The sequence below is a fragment of the Phyllostomus hastatus genome, unplaced genomic scaffold (genome assembly GCF_019186645.2).
Source record: "Phyllostomus hastatus isolate PE091 unplaced genomic scaffold, TTU_PhHast_1.1 phas_contig_209, whole genome shotgun sequence".
NCBI classification, from domain to species: Eukaryota; Metazoa; Chordata; class Mammalia; order Chiroptera; family Phyllostomidae; genus Phyllostomus; species Phyllostomus hastatus.
This window is the reverse complement of record NW_025333735.1, coordinates 11720071-11740694: the sequence shown is the minus strand read 5'-3', so window position 1 is coordinate 11740694 and position 20624 is coordinate 11720071. Positions and strand designations below refer to the sequence as shown.

At 37.0% G+C, this 20624-nt stretch overlaps 1 protein-coding gene across 1 annotated transcript in view; it reads right to left on the bottom strand.

Moving 5' to 3' along the window:
- SLC44A5 (solute carrier family 44 member 5) overlaps nucleotides 1–20624 on the bottom strand; it is a 338085-nt gene that overhangs the window by 133221 nt on the left and 184240 nt on the right. The window contains exon 2 of the mRNA XM_045835610.1: nucleotides 440–488. Within this exon, the coding sequence (XP_045691566.1) occupies nucleotides 440–488 (49 nt within the window). The remainder of the gene's footprint in view (nucleotides 1–439; nucleotides 489–20624) is intronic.

Sequence of the window (20624 nt, the reverse complement as noted above, 5' to 3'; positions counted from 1 at the left end):
TGGTTGTCTCTAAGAAAGCTCTTTGCTTTTGGAAACTGAGTAGCACAAATACCTGGTGTGCAAGAAGTTGGCGTAGCAACTCTGCATTTGCAATGGTGAATCACAGAGTAAACAGGTACATAAAACAACTACTCAAGTGTGTTTACTTCTCCACAAAGTGGTTAAATCTTGTAAAGCATTTTTTGGCTTCTCTTTTTTGAGAAATATAAACTCTTTGCTCTAATAACTTAAAGCAGGTTGTTTGCTGAACAGGAGAGGATATCTATGACTCATGGAAAGATTTATTCTCTGTACTTTCCCTGGATAAATAAGGTGACATTTAGGCTAAAATTTCCTCCTCTCAGTAGACATAATTCTCCATTCACTGGCAAACAGTACTAGAAGACAAGTTTTTCTTTGTTTGTTAAAAGAACATATTTCCAGGAAAAGAATTGCTTACCTGTCAGCAATAGGTCCCTTGAAATCTGGATCAAATGTTGCTGAATCACCTGCATTTAAAACAAAGAGATTCTTAAGCATATAAACCAATGAAATGGCAAATAAATACAGAAAATATTAGTAAAGAAAAATCTATTCCTTGGCTAGTCTACTGCTCAGTGCAATACTGAATTCATTCTTCGGTCCACTGAGACTTTGGTTATGCCTCGGCTATAGCTGTCAATCTTTCTCCCTCTGTCCAGCTAGAAGCAAGACTAAACAGTTGTGGAGGACCATATTCTATGCTCCCTGTACACATATCCTCTCACTGTTCTGAGTAGCAATGTTATAGAGTGAATACTGAGTAGTGAAATTTGAAGCCCTTCCAGACTGCAAAATCGTTTTACCATCTGTCATCGCCAAGTATTGCTGAGTACTCGTGAGGTGCACAGTATAATAGAAGTGCCTGCTTATCCCAGTTCTCCCTGTCTTCTCAGGAGATTAGGCTTTGCTTCAAGAAGCTGGAATATTAGTCACTGTTGTTCTTTGTCATGTTGACTATATGGCATATACAAATCATTATTATAATACATAAATGTCATTTTTATTGCTTTTTTTAGATATACTACCAGACTTCATGCCATCTGGGAATATGCTTTAGTCATTTATTGTTGCATCACGATTGCTGTACATCATCCTCATCTTTAAACAGTACAAGGTACTCAGGGAATGCTCCCCCCTGCAACCACACATATACAGCATGGGCAAACCCAGATATAACTTCTATCAGATAATTTCAGGCCAAAGGCTGCATTTTGCAACCCCCAATTCATAACTCTTCTCCCTCAACCTAAGCACTGTTACCCCTTTCTCAAAGACTTTGTCCCTATGTGAAGGCCTGGTACTGAATTAAGGATGGAATTTCAAAAGGGACTGGAAAAAAAAACCCACTCGCCCTCCCCCGATGTCAGTAACCTAACTTTGCCTGTACCCTATGGGGAAGGCCAATGACTCAGAGGCTCTTTAATGTAATCACAGGTAGATGGGAAAACAACAGGGAGACAGACTTGCAACAGAAATCTAATAGCCAGCCAGTCATCGGGTCTTCACAAAGCAGTTCTGAGGGATACACAAGGTAGATCAGGCACAGTCCCTGTCTTAGAAACCTTACAACTGGTGGGCAAGATCCACATATTGATTCAGTCAACAAATATTTTTGAGAATATTTATCTACCAGGCCTTGTGTTACATGAACAATGAATATGCCATATGAAACAATTAATAAAGTACTAAATTGCATGGTATTGGCTTTCAGTATTACAAGAGTTCTGAGAAAGTAGGTTCCATCAAAGACTAGAGGAGTCAAGAGGGTTTCATTCCAAAAAGGAGATATTTTTTTATGCAAAAGACTGGAATGAAACAAAAGAAAAAGGAGAAACATTCTGAGTGCATAAAACTAGAACTCTGTTAGATTCAGTGACTCTTTACTGATCACCTGTTGTGTGCTCTGCATTCTATGATACACTGCTGAGGACTGAGGGTCTAGTGAAACACACTGTCTCTCTTCAACAAGCTAACAAACTGGTGAGCACACAGAAAAATAAGTATACAAATCACTGTAATACAAGAAGGTATGGTAAGAGGGGTACAAAAAAAAGTGTTAGGAGTGTTCCAAGGAAGCAAAGGTCACATTCAGTTGAGATCACTCAGGAAGGGTTCCTAGAGCCACAATATTTAGAGACAGGTGAAGTTCAGAGCTGTAGAGATGACTGAAGTTGCAGAGTCGGGAATGAACATCACATTTGTAGGGATGGGGAAAAGATCAGCCTGCCTGGGGTACTGGATAATGGGATAGGAGGAGGAAAAATAAAGCTGAATAGATAGCATGGGATCACACTACAGGGAGCCTAAAAGCAGGGCTGGAAATTATTTTACACATTTTAGGCTATAGGGATCCAGAGGAGGATTTGAACGAAGGGATGACATAGTGGAAGCAGTATTTAAGGAAGAGCCATTTAGCAGCAGTATGCAAGTTGTATTACAAAGTGCAAAGTCAAGGAGAACAACTAGAAGTGCTTTCAATAATAGAGGTGAGTTAACGTGAGCCACTGTCCACTGGTGGTAAAAGTAATAGAAAGAAAGACTCTCGGTTCATCACAGAGTAGTCATGTGGCTTAGGGACCAGGAGTAAAGGCATTAGAGTCAGGTTGTCTGTTCTCTGTCACTTACTATCAGAGTGACTCTAGAGAGATCATTTTACTTCTCTGAGTCTCAGTTTCCATATTTGTAAATGGGGATTATAAAAGTACCTATGTCATAAAGTTGTTATGAGGATTAAATGAATTGATACCTGTAAAAGTGCTTAAAAACAGTGGCTGGTACTTAGTATGCTGCCAGTGTTAATTATAAGTCATATAATTACATATAAATAGAACTTGATGAGTGTTAAGACGTGGGGTTTAAAAGACAGAAGTCAAACATGGTTCCAAATCAAGGGACTACAGACCTAGAAATTTTGTTTGTTGATCACTTCTGGCATTTTACCTTGGTTTAAGGAAAGGTCAATGCTATTAAAACAGTTGGGAATCTTAATGGGTGGAAGAAATTATAAAACAGTTCTAAGAAAAAAGAGTATGAGATTGATTTTGCTCTTTTTAAGTTTGAAGTGCCATCTAATTGAAAAGTCCAGCATTCAACTGCAATTAAGAAACTAGAGCCTTGGGTCAAGTCTTGAGATAACTATTTGGAAGTCAATAAGTTTATATTGTAAAAAGTGATGAGCTCTGTAAAGAAGAACATTGGGCCCTGACCAGTGTGACTCAGTTGGTTGAGCATCGTCCAGCAAAGCAAAAGGTCACCGGTTTGATTCCCCAGTCAGGGCACATGCCTGGGTTGCAGGGCAGTCCCTAGTTGGGGCATGTGTGAAAGGCAATCTATCAATGTTTTTCTCACACATTGATGTTTCTGTTAACACAATAATCTCATTACATAGGTGGATTGGAAACTATCACTAGCCTCATTTTACATATGTAAAAAACAAGGCATAGAGAGACTAAGGAATATGTACATAGTCACACAGTTGATAAATGGTCTACCTGGAATCCACACCACCCAGTCTCCCTGCAGCACAACAGATCCCGTTAGTCATGCCCTGTAAAGCTAACATTGGTTCGTATTCCGAGGGGAAGTGTGTAAAATGTTTCCTGTGTGAGGTAGTCCATATATACTTCAGTGTCTCTGACACATTGTCAGCTCCTCTTTTAATGACTGCTTGTCTGATTCCGCTTCCCAGCAACAAATACATTTCAGTGTGTCTAACCCTCCTTTCTGTGGGAACTGACCTCCTCTCCAATGCACAGAAGGGAGTCTCTAGTCGCCACGTTTCTCTCACACACCTGTTCCCTGGCAGTCAGTGACTGGATCTGGTTTGGACACAAGACTAAAGCTGGGACCATCACTCCTGGCCACTCTATCTCAGGAATTTAGAATTAGAATGGACAGTGAGTTGGTTAGTGGTAGATTGGAACTGCAAGATTAAAGCTGGAAGATCAGAGAAGCAGAGAAAGCTGGCTTTCAGAAAGAAATTGCCGAAGCAAACATACAAAGAGAAGCAGAGAAGGAAGTCCTGGTGGACCTCAGCTTCCAGTTTCAGTCCCTACCTGAGGCTGAGGGTTTAGCTTAATGAGATAACCCGTATCCTTTTACTAAAGTTCCTTACTTGATTTTTTTTTTTTTTTGCTAGTTCATGTCAGTTATGGGCATCCGAAAAGTCCTACTAATATACCGCACTCATTCTCTCAGCTCAACTTGGGTTTCAATAATTCATTTTAACAGCATTTATTTTATTCTTGCAATAAACAGGTGGTGGGAATTTAAGGGTGAATTCTTGAGACAAAGTCAGCTTTCATGAATCTCACAGTTAAAGAAGAAATACAAACTCAAGACTGTAATTCCTACACTATGTGGTTCCCATGACAGAGACACGCAGAGGGTGTCACACATGGGGCATGTGTGGATTGCTCATAAATGAGGGGCTCATAAATGGATTGCTGTCTCTATTTCCTGGCTGACACGGAACGTGAGCTTCACTCTGATTTGTCTCTCCCACGCTGGTGTGAAACACTAGTGCTGGTATTCTTGCTGGTCCAGATTTCATTTCCCCAAACTAGCTGAACAGCTAAAATATCTCAAAACTGTTTTTTGTGTGTGTGTGGGAAGTACAAGTTTCCAGCCCTCCACACCAAACACTACATTTCTGTAGGTCTGGGGTACACCTGAAAATGTGTATTTTTAAAACTTCCATCAGATAATTCTGATGCACAATTGGCCTTGGAGAGCACCAGTCTACCTGATTTATTCTGAATTTCACTCTTAACCTCTTTGTTCATATGTAGTCTTTAAATCTAGCTTCAATTCATAACAGAGTAAACCTAACAGAATAGAGAAAAGCAGGTCATGAGGATGCATGTGAGCTTTGGGGAACACCACAATCAAAGGTAAGCAGTAACATGAAGCAGTTATAGGAAAAGAAATAGAAAAGTGACATTCAAGAAAGCCAAAGAATTTCAAGAAAGAAAGAAGATTATAAGTTCCTCAGAAAAAAAAAAAAAGGAATAGTAAGTGAATGCTTATTTGTACCAGGGATAGCTTGGAGTGCCTTATATGCAGATAAGCCATTTTGCACAATTCCACATAGAACAATGTGAGCTATACCCCCTCGAACTGTGCAAATCAACAGCAGTGGCATATTTATCATGTTATGTAATGCTCCCAATAATTCTGTGATGTGTATAATTATTATCATCCCATTTTACAGATGAGGATATCAAAGCACAGAAAGGCAAGCAAATTTGCCCTAGCCCACTCAGTTAACAAGAGGCGGACGTAGAATTGTAAGGCAGACAATCTGGACCCCACAGCCTGTGTTGAGCCATGCGGCAGTAAATTTCTCTTTAGCAATCGTAAAGAAATTCCTCAGAGGAGTGGGGAGAACAGGTAGGTTGAAAGGGGTTAGGAACTTTTACTGACTCTGTAATTAGTTGCATTTTACATTAAAGATAGGCAAAACAGGTTTAAAAGTATCTAGGCTGGCTTTCAATTTTGGTGTAATTTGCAGCTCACCAAGTGAAAAAGCAGACTGCAGTGTAAATAAAATGCTATTGTCAAGTCTGTCTGAAAAGCTGACATGTTCTGATTGTAAATCCTGGCTGCCTTATATTTCAGTTAAAAATACACTAAAACCACAGTCAAATGGTAAGATTTAGCTGATTCCATACAGTAATGACAGCTGGAAAGTGATGACTTCAGCCTGCCCCATATGCTAGCAGAATTTGTATTGTTATGCAAATTTTTATGTCCTCAAATCAATACAGGGCATCACTTTGTCAGAGCCCTCATGCGCTCTAATTGCATTTCTGGAATAACAGACTGAGGGGCCAGCCAAGTGAGAAAAGCTACAGTGCTTCACTGTCATAAAGCTTAGCTAGTTGAATATAATTCATATTTCTCATTTAAAAAAGAGAAAAATTTAAAATTAGGTAATCACATTAAAAGCTTCTTAAGTTCATGTGACTCCTTGTTCACCCAAATTGTGTCTTTAGAATCACTAAAAAATATTCATATTAGACAGTTACACATTTGTTATTGTAGTTAACAGTTTGTATTGCACTCATATGATGTAATTATTCTTACCAGAAATAACTCATAGAGATTAAGGACAGGAGTCCAGGTAATTAATTCAATTCATGGTGCAGATTCATGACTCTGTTGAATGCAAATGGCAAGATAAAGCAGCCAGTCATGCTTGAAAGATTCTTTTCTTTGAAAGCAATCTGTTTCTAAAAGAAAATGACAATGTAACTACCATTGATTTTTTTATAAAAAGCAGAAATCTGAAACATTTAATTTTATTCCTTTAATATATTCTCCTTGAGAGAATCTAATGTGATTTGAAGAGTCAAAGGTGAACTAAGGTGGAGCAAACAAGTATTTTAGTGCTTAGAACTATTATGAGCCAGCAAGTCAGATAACTTTCCACCGGGTATTGAAAAATGGTATATTATAACATTAAGTCTTAACAACAGCCAGTGGAGAACTGAGAATAATTAAATACTTGTTTTACTTTATTTTTCAAATGTGTTTGTGATTTTGGGTCTATAAAAGAGGTCCTGCCACTTCATCCAAGGAAAGGTTTCCTTTTCTTCCAAGTCTCAACTAAGACTAAGAAGCCGTGTTCTTTGCCTTTTTTTATAGAATAATGTTCCTACTTCTCCGCCCAGCACATATGGCCTTTCATCATCTGGCCTCTTACCACCCTCATCTCCTACCATCCCTCACTTCAAACTTGACCTGCTAGCAATTCTGTACTGCAATGTTTCCCCTCCAAAATCAGATGTGTCACACAGTGCCCTCTGAATAATATAATTTTTCCATCTTGTTGCCTTGGCAATGGCTAAAATAAGCTTACCTTTCTCCTTACAAACTCCCTGCTCATCCTTGAGGAAAGAATAAGGACCAAGACATCTCACTGGCCACTGTGCCAGTGGGTGGAGCCTACTTGATTGGAGACCAACATTGAGAACTTTCTCTTTTTTTTTGTTTTGTTTTGTTTTGTTTTTCAAGATTTTATTTATTTATTTTTAGAGAGGGAAGAGAGGGAGAAAGAGAGAGAGAGAGAAACATCAATGTGTGATTGCTGGGGGTCATGGCCTGCAACCCAGGCATGCACCCTGACTGGGAATCGAACCTCCGACACTTTGGTTCGCGCCCGAGCTCAATCCACTGAGCTATGCCTGCCAGGGCTGAGAACTTTCATATAATCCATCCCAAAGCAGCTAATTCCATTGCTCTCAGAGATATTTATACTTCTAGTATTTGCACTATTGCACTTAGTATCACAAGGCTTTTTTACATGCTATAGTAGAAAGATATCCACATGCTAATTCCTCAAACTTGAGAATATTCTACTTTACATAGCAAAATAGACATTGCAGATGTAATTAAATTGAGGACCATGAGACAGGGAGATTATCTTGGATATCTGGGTGAGCCCAATGTAATCTCAAGAGTCCTTAAGTGGACAAGAGGGAGACAGAATAGTCAAAGAATGATATGTGATCACAGAAACAAGGTCAGAATAGAAAACAACCTGAGAAGACCTCAACTGGCCATTGCTGGCTTTGAAGATGGAAGAGGGTCATGAGCCAAGAAATGTGGCTGCCTGTCAAACTCCTTTCCACCTGGGGCCACATCAGCCTCATGGTTGCCTTCAAAGGGCTAAATGTAATTTCAACTCCTTAATAGTTAGGGAGTAGTTATATTTATACAGTCCTAAAATTATTTTGGCCCTTTGAAGGCAACTGCAAGGCTGATGTGGCCCCTGGTGAAAATGAGTTTGACACCCCTGTCCTAGAGGCTGGGAAAGAAGTGAATTCCTCTCCCCTGGAGTCTCTAAAAGGGAATGCAGCACTGCTGACTCCTTGATTTTAGACCATTGAGGTGTATTTTGAAGTTCTGTCCTCCAGAATCATAAGATACCAATAAATTTGTGTCATTTAAAGCCACTGTATTTGTGATAATTCATTATAGCAGTGAAAGGAAACTAATACACATTACTATTTCTCCTACTGAAACAATAACTCCTTTAAGGTAGGAACTAGACCTTGGTTATTCTACTGCTATACCTACTTTGCTACTGGTGTATACATGACAGGTACTGAATAAATGCTTATAAAGTTAATTCAAAAAATGTCAATGTAATTTTGAACTCTTGTATCTTTAATTTAGGTTATGAAAATACAAATAGAAGATCAGTTTTGACAATTAGCAGGTAATTATTTTAAATAGATTTCAACCCGGGTTAAAGGCAAATTAATAGACTCCCAGAATTGCATTGATGTGAAAAATTGCATTGATATGAAAAATAATTAGGGTAAGAAACCAACCCTAATTCAGCATCTATGCATAATGTCCACATAAGAGTAAACAAAGGAAATGAGGAAGACAGTACCCCATACTGGTAAATTAAAATTGGATATTAAATTGTCCTGTATCAAATGTCATCTCTGCCACCTACAAGATCTCTAATCCAAGGAAAGTTACTTTTTATCTCTCCAAAATTCCATTTTATCATCTACAAAATGACAGATACTAGTGTAGGGGTTCAGAACAAGTCACCTTAAAATGTGTCTCTGTGAATGTGGATTATTTTGAGCTCAAGGCAAGACCCTTTGGGCTCAAGAGAAACTTCTTGCCTGCCCCCTCACCCCAATCCTAGAAGAATTTAAATTAGGGGTCTTGCCCATAATCAGAGATAATCTATTTGACCAATCTATCTGGCAGGCCAACTACTAAGTACTAAACATCTGCCCTTCCTACTGTCCTGCAATGACCTTCCTTCCCTCTGAAGCTCCAAGGCACCTGACCTCATCCTCAGCTCAGAGTGCCATGTATATATACCTCATTTTAACTTTCTGTCCCCGAACTTCTCATGTATGTGAGGTGTCTGACTCTCTCCTATGTGTAGGGTTCCCATATGTACATATGTAATTAAATGTGGTTATTTTTTCTTGTTAATCTATTTCATATAGATTTAATTATTGGACTAGCCAAAAGATCTTGAAGGGTAGAAAAAAATTTCTTCCTTCCCCACAGTAGCAAAAAATAAAAATGAAAAAAGGAGGAACCAATTTCTGCTTTCAGAGTAACCATGAGAAATAGCAAGGTATATGTAAATTACTGTCATATCCAAAGTAAATCAGTGTGGAACCAATATAATCCACCTTTAGTTGAATGATCACATTGGTTATAGGTGTCACCAATAATTCTAGAAAGGTTTCAATAACTAAACTTGGCATGGCATTTATGGAATAACTTTTCGAAGGAGAGAAATTTTGAAGATGCTTCAAGGAAAGAATGTGCCATATGAGAAAGCTGGACAAAAGCACATGGTTAGCCACAGCACAGGCTATGCTTGGGGCAGGAGGTATGAGAGCAGTTAGGAGAATGCCACACATTATGGGAAGGTAGAGTAGGATTTACAAAGCCCCTCAGGTCTTCTGTGGAAGTACCGCAATTTTCACGAGTCTATGTTTCCACTTGATACAGAGGAAATAGAAGAGTTAAAGGCAAAGAGCCAATAATAAAATTGCCGTATTTCAGACATGAGATGGTAGGTGTCTGACTGAAGCTGTAGAAAGGATGAGGCACTTCCAGAAGCATCTCAGAGGTATACATTCATTCAGTGGGGGTGAAAGGAAGGGCATGGTGCCATGCTTCATCACTTAATGGCAGCAATTCCTCAAGCAGAAAATGATGTGCATCCCAGAACTCATCTTTGGCAGAAACATGACCCCACATTGGACATGACAAGATTAATGAAAATGCAAATGAGACTCTTTCAGCACTGATTGAAATCAAACAATAAAGTGGTATCATGACCTTATGATGGTTGTTTTTCTCCCCGTTTGAGTAACTTCTAAACATATGGGATGATAAGTCACTCTGTTACATGAAGAATGTCAAATCTCCTGCTTTAAGGACAATTTTTTTTCTAATGACAGTGTTGGTTTCTAAATAGTTTGCATCATTATTTGAAATAATTCACCCTATATAAACAGAAATCATTAACATTTAGTTAGAATGTCAACCTTAGAAGTAATAATCTGAAAGAAGCAACCTTGACTTCTGAACAGATGAAAGAAAACATACAGAAAGCACTCAGGGTACTTCTTAATAGACTGATATTATAGGCAATGTTGAAAGATGCATGTTTGTGGGGCACTGGAGATGCACTTCTAAAAAGATGATTTTTCTTGACTACTGTGACAAAGCAGTGAATTTGTACTTTAGAACAGCCACGAATTATTAGGTAATCACACATGCTCAGAATAAATAACATTCTGAATCAATATTGATTCAAAAAGAGAGTCTGGAAGCAAACGAGAACACAAATTGAGTTTGAAGGTTATCAGGGTGAGTTTTCTAATACTTTATTCTAAAAGACCCATGACATACTCTAATCACATTGAAGAGACTCCTTGTTTTTTCCAGTTTCATAGATTATGCATTTCATTGTCATACTAGTCACTATTCCCTCAACTCCTAAAAAATATAAGTACGATTTTACAACCAGACATAGAAAATGAAGAGCATATTTACACACCTTAAATATAAAAAAGTGACTCATGTTGTTTTTTCCATCTGCAGATTTCAGGCAATAGCACAGTACATGAATAAAAGTTGGGGAGAATGATAGTTTTGAAAATGACCATTACATAAATACAAAAATTAACTTTGGCAAATAAGGAACAAATTGTTTTTAAAGTTATAGTTGAGTAAAAGACTTCTTTTTGAACTTAAGAATAAATACTACCAAAGAAAAATAACAGGAATGTGTCAATTTATCACAAGTGCATAAAATAGTTTGGTAGCTAGTGATAACATCTTTTCTACTTCCTCGTATTTGCCCACTGGTTATTAATGAGAACAAAATTAAACTGCTTATCACTCTGACTTTTGCCACACCTCTAGAAGATGAATGGTAATAATCACTGGGAAAAAATCCCTACTCATGGGTCTGAAGTGTAGAAGAGAAAACAATTTCAGTGCATAATTTTTATCCACAATTCATCATGATCAAACAAATAAAAACTGCAGGTACAGTACACTATTAGAATCTATACTACAGGTACAGCCTTTCACCAATGGTTCAGAGTAGTCACTTAGAATGAGAAATGGGAGAATAGCAGACAGCAGGCATACACACAACTTATGGCATGATCCACCCTAAACAGTTATGTCAATTTGGAGAGAGAGAAAACCAGAGCGAGAATGAGATTATTTCTTCTTTTTTAGGACTGTGGGTGGGAAGTGGGGATTGAGTGGGCTCTTGTTATAGAGCAAGATAATCTCTTGGAATGGATACCTGAAGTTTTACCTCAGCTCCTCCAGGAGTCCTGTCTTCTTGGATCAAGTCAAGGATAAAATAACTTGTAAATTCTGTGGAGATAACCTATGTGAGGGGAAAATGCTGACAAAGTTTTTCTTCTACAAAATGAATTTCTCACAAAGATACTGAACATGGTAAATTCATTGTAAAAAGAAAAACCTTTGGGTTTATTTCCTTTATATTCTGCATAGATATAAAGGAGTGAATGAAAGACTAGGAAAGGGAAATCTAGCACTCAAGACAAGGGTTTGCCTCATAGTCTTCTATAATGGTAATAACATAAAACTGTGAAGATAAGTAAAAGTCTGTTAATTCCAACTCCAAAAATGTGAGAGGTTCATCTCTCTCTCTCTCTCTCTCTCTCTCTCTCTCTCTCTCTCTCTCTCTCTCTCTCTCTCCAAAAACATCTAAAAATTCTGGATACCTAGCTTAAAGAACATCTTCTTAAAATCACTGAATATTTGACAAACCATCAAAGAATTGCCAGGTCAAATTCTAACTGAAAGTAAGAGCTCAGAGAAGAAGGTACTACTGAAGGTGCAAATTTAGCAATTTAGTATTATCAAGGAGCAAGGGGGACAGAGGACCTAGCCCAGAGGCTACTCAGAAGTAAAATAGGAAGCCTCCCTACATAAAGTTGAAACTCCAAAGGGCTATAGCTCAGAATGAAACCCACTTCACCCTTAAGAAGGCCACCTTCACACTGAGCAGAAAGATGGAAGAAAACACCTTCATTTGAATTTTCAGTGTATGACAAGCAATCTAAAGTGGAGTCAGTCCATAGGTGCTCCTGGGAAAGTGACAGATAAACAACAACAGACTCCTGTTGAAATGATATATATTATAAAAATAATCAAACATAATTTCCCCACAAAATGTGCATCTTACAAATAACAAATTACATAAGGAAACAAGACAGTATAAAAAATTAGATAATCAATGGACAAAAATAGACTCTCAGAGTCTTCAGATATTTAAATTATTAGTCCCAGATGATAAAAACAACTATGCAACCATGCTTATTATTTTTCAAAAATAAAAGAAAACTTAAAAATCAATGTGAGGAATTATTAAAAATTACCTCGAATCTTCAAAAATAAAGAAAATTTCATCTGGAAGTGAAAAACACAATAAATGAAACATGCAACTTAGTAAGTACGACATCGTATTAGACACAGCTAAAGAGGCAACTGGCAAACGGGAAAGCAAGTCAATATAAACTATTCGGAGTACACCACAGATAAACTAAGAATGAAAAATATTAAATAATAGCAGCATACTGGATATAGAGTGAGACGTTTTAATATAGCAAATCAGATTTCCAGAAAGAGAGAATCGCGATGAGGGAGAGAAGCAGTGAAAGAAAAACACTGCCAATGTAAAATTCTATATTTAGTGACAATATGTTCAAGAAAGAGGTGAAAGTAAGACAATTTTAGGCAAACAAAACAAAAAAGAGAATATGTCACTGACAGGGTCTCATTAAAATATATTAAGTAAGTATATATTCCGGAGAGAAGAAAAGTGAGCCAGATGGAAGGTCTTCAATGAAAGAAGAAATACAGAATGAAGAAAGATAGGAAGGGAATGATCACCAGCTATATACAGCAACAATAATAAAGTCTTGTGGGGTTAAATAAAACCAGAGAAAATTATGACAGTAACAAAATATAATCCAAGAGTTGAAGCAGTGTAGGTTTTTTGCATTGTGTAGGAAATGGTAGAATATTAATGAATTTTAAACTTTTATAAGTATGCATGCTGCAATTTTAAAAGAATAGATCAGCATATATTATTTCAAAAATATTATAGTAAGGAAACTGGAATAAGAATAATTAGCTAATTCAAAATCAGGGAAGAAAAAGAAGAAAAATAGAACAGTCAGGGGGATGAAAAAGCACACATAAAGCAATATATATTATTTTGAACTAAGTATTTATGTCCTCCTCAAATTCATGCATTGAAGTCCTCACTCCCAATGTGATGGTATTTGGAGGTAAAATCTTTGGAGGTAATTAGGTTTAGATGAGGTCATGAGGGTGGGACCCCCCATGATGGTATGAGGGCCCTTATAAGAGGAGGAAAAGAGTCCAGAGTTAGCTCTGTGTGTTATGTGAGCACACAAGGAAGAAGAAGCCATCCTCTGGAGCAGCTTTATAGAAAGGTCAGCACAGCTGTGCACAGGCAAGAGCTTCAGGCTTCTGAAAATAACTCAAGTTACAGCCTGACCAATTATTCCCAATGCTTCATGATTGATGGGATACCTGAATGAAGGTAGCTAGAAGAACTTACAAAATCAATTGATCAGCCAGTGGACAGACTAACTCTAGAGCTCTTAACTAAAACCTTTTAGGTTTTCTCATTTCTTCAGAAACTCTCCAGAATTTGTGAGGCCTTCGTTTTTGACTCGGATCTAACAGACAGCCCTACATTCTCAAGTAAAAAGGAGCTCTGGGTGTCTTTTCTATGTCACAATGGCACCAATCCAAGGAGAATCCACTTCCGTTTAGGCCAACATTAAATCAATAGAAGACTGACAAACGTTTCTCCATTCCTCCTGAAATTTACGTGTATTTTTTGATGTCCATATTTCCCGGCTCTGTGATCAGAACCACAAATGAGAGAGGTTAGTAAGATGGGCTTATTTATTTAGTAATATACAATTTCATCGAAACTTTTGAATCACAGTATTCTGTGTTTAATGAACAAAATTTTTCCACTCACATTCTAATTCATGAAAGTTTCACAACAAAATAGAAAGTGTTGATGCACATGAAGAAATAAAAAGTTCTTGACAATAATGGCATGTATTATTACAGTCTATTGAGTTGGCCAAAAAGTCTGCTTAGGTTTTTTTTCTGTAAAATAAAAGACACATTTTTCATTTTCACCAATAACTTTATTGATCTGGATATTTTGAGTATGTCGGCTATCTCCCGCTATTGGCTTCTAGTGGGTTGAGGCCAAGGGTGCTGCTAAACATCTTCAAATGCATAAGACAGCCCCACAGCAAAGAATAATTTGACCAAAATGTCAATAGTGCCAAGAAACTTCCCAAACTGCTTTTGACATGTTCGATCAGTCATAGCACCTTCTCCATACCCTGCACAAATTTTTTGTTTCAGTTGTGTTTTTACCTTTCTTGAAATAACAAAGCATAATACTCCAAAATGTTGCTTATTTCCTTCCATCTTCAATATTAAAATGCCCACACAATTCACCAATTTTAATTTTTTTAATGCACGCTGATACGACAGCTGTCACAATACAATGTAACAAAATTGTTTCAAATGAAGCTAAAGTGCTACTAGAACTGGTGAGGAAAAAGCCAAATGAACTTTTTGGCCAACCCAATATTATCGATGTATATATTATTAATACATGTATATTAATATCATATGTTATTATTGGCCAACCCAATGTTATTTATATATCTATTACTGTACATAGAATATAATAATATATTACAGATATGATAAAATAATACAGGGTCCAGGCAGGAATAATGCCTGCTGGAGTGTGGTTGGTAGGGTAATAAATAATAATTTACAGTTTTAATTTGAACATTTCACCTAAAATGTCATATGGTATGCTTGAGTGTGATATTGTTATGTTACAGAATTACATGCTTATGACTTTGTAACAAAAAATTTTGTAATAAGAAGGGGTGTTATTTGTGCTGGATGCTGCATATTACATTCAATGTGATATTGTTGGGTTTATGTCATATAAAGTATTTTGTAGAAAGGGAGCTAAAAATGGAATAGAAAGCTTATATTTGAATCCTACTTATTAATTCAATATGTAACCTTAAACAAATTATTTTACCTTTTTATTTCTTAGTTTTTGTTAAAGAAAGGATATAATTCATACATAATGTCAGAGCTAGAAAATCAAATGAGACCATAATATAAAATATATAAAATCATTTATAAAATTCATGAAATATTTCCATAAATGTGAGAATGTATTATGTTAAATAACATGTGTGAAATACTTGACACATCATAGGTTCTCAATATAAAGTGTTCCCTTTTCCTTCCCTATTCTCACCAGCTCACTAACCCCCACACGGCTGCAGCTCACTTCTTTTATTTTGCTAGTGAGAATTAAGAGGAAGTAAAGGATCATCTTTACCTCTCCCTGCCTTGGTTTCAGCCTCTGGTGCCTTTCCAGCCTCTAAAATGACCAAAAGTGCATTCACATATCTCATCTCCGAAAGCTCTGGAACGCAGAGGCTCAGGCAACCTGTGACACTGTTCACCAACAGAGAGCCCTTAAAATACAAACATGCCCTGACCAAAGACTTCTCTGAGTATTGAACAGTTTTCTGAGTATTGAATAGAACTGATTACATTTCACTGAGCACTTATACTGTGAGACACCAGCAAGAGCACAAAGATGAGTAAAAAACAACTCCTGTCATGATGGAAATAGCAGTGTAGGAGTGGGAGTGCGCAAATACTGTAACAGAAGGAACTCAAGGATGCTCAGGGGAGGCATAACAAAGTCCTTGGGAAATGTGAGAAGACAAGTTCACATTCAGCTGAACAAACTGGGAAAACCTTCAAATTAAAAAGGTGGCCTTTGAGCTAGACTTTGGAAGATGGGTAGAAACTGGGCTTCCCATGTGAAGAAAGGAAAACTTAGGATGGAGAAATTCAGTGGGTCAAGGAAATGGTGAATCACACTAGAGAAATATAGGTAAATATGGTCACAGTTAAAGACTTGTTCAGATTGGCTAGTTTTAACTTTCTTACTAATTTGAATTTAACCTTGTTCTCAAATCTCATCAGTAGAGCCAATAAGCATGATTCAATTATTAATATGTCACACATTGCTTCTAGAAAACCCATGCCAGAACTGCACAAGTTTGGAAAAACTTGCCAAAAAATTTAATATGGCTTTTGCACTAATCTTTCTCTGTCCTGTGCATCTTCAATGTCACTTAAAAAAATTCTGTCCTATTTCTTAGGAAATATTATTACTCCATAAGCTACTATATTTCATATTAGGAACCATACCTGATTCATAGTTTAAGTACTTAACAGCATACAAAAAGTGGAACAGAAAACAAATAAGAGTTTGAGCAGTCAAGTTTCTCTAGCAGATACTTTAAGAAAACAGTGCTTGAAATTAGGTAACTCACGATGTAGTTAATATGCAAAGCATAAGGGAAATTGTTATGAATTGTAGAAGTTTGACAAGCATGCAGGTCATATCTGGTATATTTAAATTACTGTTAGCAACTGTGGTACTAATGCTATCCTTTGTATATTTAAGACTAAGTTTGGGTGCATTATATAAATAGCCAAGTTTTGGCAGTGCATTCCTATATTATATTTCTTATGCTTGAAGAATACACTGGTTTATAATATTGCAAAAGAGCATTTAGCTAGGTTTATAAAAGTTTAACAAATAACTCACAATTTTTTGGTCAATATTTACTTTGACTGGATCACATCTCTAAGGCAGGTATTGGAGTAAAATGCCAATATCATCAAGAAATTTTGCTTTAACTAGAATTATTCAACAGAGAAATCAATCATGAAGAAATGCTCCCTGCTAAGTATCACACCTAATAAGACCATCTGACCACTTAGGACGAGGTCCTTATCATGATCACTGATTTGGGTAATTATTTGTTCTGTAGATCCAAATAGGGCTCTGACTTAGATGGCATCAACTCAGTTTTCCTGAAAGATATGTTTGTAGAGACTGAGTACCTTGATATCATAAAAAATCTACTTTGGTTCCCCCTTTGCGCACACACACGCATACCCACAAATTCAAAACAAATTGGTATTTTGAATGTTTAAAATCAAACACCAGTATCCTGAAAATGTATTTTCCAAGAAATGCCTATTATTGTCAAAGGGAATTCTGCTTCCTGAGGCATATGCAAATATGAGAATATTCTGTGTGTTCATACACTCTACCACAACCTATTTGAAAACACAGAGGCTTTTTTATGGAACAATAACACACTAACTAGTCAAATACACATTAAAATTTGTCTACAATACTAAACTACAGTCCAGTAAAAATTTTCCCTGCAGGCATACATCTCTCTTATTCTTACGGTTTTATGGAATACATCCAAAGATAGCACAAGTGATTCATTCTTTCCTAACATACTTACATACTTTGATTTAAAGCAAATACTCTACTAAGTATGAAATAAGAAATATTTTAAATAATGTTAATTTTGTATTCTGAATTTTAAAGATAATTAAAATTTTTAGGGGCTCCTGAGATTAAGAGAAGAAAACACTAGTGTGCAAGAGTTCTTTTCAATGCAGTGAATCAAACTGAGATGATCACAGTGAGTCAGAGAGAGAATCTGCCATAGCAGAACTTTCTATTTTGAAGGGATATTATTATTTTCATTTTTGAAAACAATTTAAATCAGTCTCCAAGTAGAGGTTGATTTTTAATTTCATAATAATAATTTTGCACATAATTATTTAAAATAAAAGTCAGAATTTATTCCTTCTTTTTTGACATTTCCAGTTAAATGTAGTCCTGTTGTTTCATCAATATAAAAATCACATAGTTTTCCTTCTCAGTAACTGAAGAAGTTAGCTAAGTTTGTAGAGAGAGGAAAAGTAAAACTTCACAGGAAGAATGAGTAACAAAAGTGAACCGAGTTAACTAACTACCAGGCTTTGGGTTTCGTACTGCTTCGCCATGTTACTGCTTCCAGGCCACACTCTCAAGCCCCAGTTGTAGTTTCCCATGTAAACAAGCCACTTTCTCAGTGGGCTCTGAGCTGCCAAGATACTATTTATCTATATTTAAAAATAAAGTTGAAGAGTTTAGTTTTTTTTCCATTAAGGGTGATTCTGATTAAATGAAGAGCTTTCTTCAAAGAATAGAAAAATTATATTCCTCAGTGCTCCACACCCTGGCTTAGGGCCAGACCTGGTAATCTAGCAAAGAATGTCAGCCTCCTAAAATTAACATTGTAGACCTTTCTTTAGTTCCAGGAGGAAAGAAAGAATTTCTGGGCTCTTTGTAGTCATACGCCATTAACATATACCTCTCCACATCTGAAATAACTATTGTAGAAAGAAGAATATCACTTTAATGATTTATCAGAATTTCTTTTACTTAAAGCAATTTCACTCATTTGTAATTCTTTTATCTCTCCAAATACTGGAACCAACACAGGCTCTGGTAGCATATTGATCAGAATATTCCCAAGCACGGCTTTCTATTGAGGAAATGGCCAAGTATGTGTGCATATACACCTAACGGGGACCTCTTCCATGCAGTTTGTATAGACTAAATATTCCTGACCTCTTGCCCTTGTGCTGAAGTGTTCTGCTCCCTCCTTACCCTATGGGGGCAAACTAAACTGTGATGCAATGTAAACATGCAGCTACAGAAGTAGAAAGAGGCAAACGGATGGGGACTCTTGTTAGTACTCAAACATGTGTCATGAATTTCTGATTGGAAACATAAGGCAGGAATCTGGGTCCATTTTGCACAAGGTATCCTTGTTCCCAGGTTATAAAGGCTAAGGGACACTTGTTAACATTTGAAACTTTTAGGGTAAATTAAAGAATGTTATAAATGCCTGGGTATGACCAAAACTTCAAAAGTTTAACAAGGCACGGTATTGATGGAACACCAGTTCTAAGATCTCGGTCTAATCCAGGCCCAGCACTGACAAACTGAGTGACCTAGGCAGATCCTTTAACCCTTCTGAGCTTTAAGTATAAGTTGAGGTGATTGAAGGTGATCCCCATGGTTCCTTCAAGCCCTGAACAGCTGACATGTGATTGGTCCTGCATACATGCTCATTGAATAAAAATGCCTACCACTGCCAGAGACTGCAGGGTACAGCCTACCCAGGCTGCTCTGATACCAAATGGAGAGAGTGAAGAACCACCAGGGAACTTCAGAGAAGGCATCATAGGCTACAGACAGGGGGCAGAAGTAATAAAATTTCTGAAGCAGAAACCAGAGCAACTCTAGCAGAGATTATTATAGACAGGCTGTACTAAGAACATTTGACCAAAATTTGAAGGTGTATCTTGGTTTCCCGCAGAGATTAAACAGGAAGTTGAGCACCACCCAACAGAGAAGCTTTGGTATAAGGTCAGAGTGGGAATAGGGTAGGCTAGTGAGAAAAATCAGTGCTGTTGGACAGAGAAAAGCAAGAATGAGGAGGGAAATATAATTTCCCCTGTTCAAGTAATAGAAAACCTAGCATTTAGTAAATCTCAGCTGAGTGCAGCTTGTCCTAACAATAATATGACATTTTATTGGTTACATGAAATAACATGCACACACGAAAGGAAAGAACTAAACTCAGAAGCGTATGAGGAAAGAGGAGTGAGTCTCAGTCTGATGTGGAGAAAGCACTTCAGGTTTCCTGTTGGATTTGGTAGCCACCAAACACGCTGAGGGGCCGAATCCAGTTTCACCAAATACTTCAAACTTCATTCTCTATCTATTGATGCACAGCAAGGGTATATAAGTGGCAAATTAGAGGTTCACCCCATTTCCTAAGGTAGGGAATCAAAAATTGGCTTTTGATTATAAACAAAATACAGTCTTTTTACAAATAGAAAACTATGCAATTGTGTCAGATCTTTACTGTACTTGTTCAAGTTAGTTAACCTCTCTGTGCCTCAGTTTTCTCATCTACAAGATGGGAAAATGGAACCAACCTCAAAGAGTTGTTGGAGAGATCAAGTAAATTAGCATATTTAAAGCAATTAGAATTGTTCCCAACAGATAGTGTCACATAAATAACTATTTTATTATTGTTGTTGTAATTGTCACATCTACAGAACCAGATAGCTTTCTATGGTGCATAACAGTTAGCCTTCCTGATTCTCAAAAATAATAATAAATAACATAAAATGGGAAATAAAATCAACTCCAGTCCAGAGAGCCAAATTTATCTGTTTTGACTAATTTTAAAGAGTAGTCAGTCAGGCAAAGTCCAAACCACTTCAAGAATCAGTACTGAAAGATATACACATTTCCTTCAGTCACTTACACCAAGCTACCAAAATGCAAAATATGTCTTATTTAACATGGTGGAATATTTGATTGTGATGTTTCATGCCAATAGATAGTCACTGCCACTGCTTGAGAGAGAGAGAGAGAGAGAGAGAGACCTGGCTTGGATTGCCAGGGGAGGTAAGAGCTCCGAGGTAAGGAAAGAGGTCTTTTCTAGGGAATCAATCAGGAGTCAACTTTATATAACATGGTTTGCCTGAACAACAAAAAAATTGTTTTT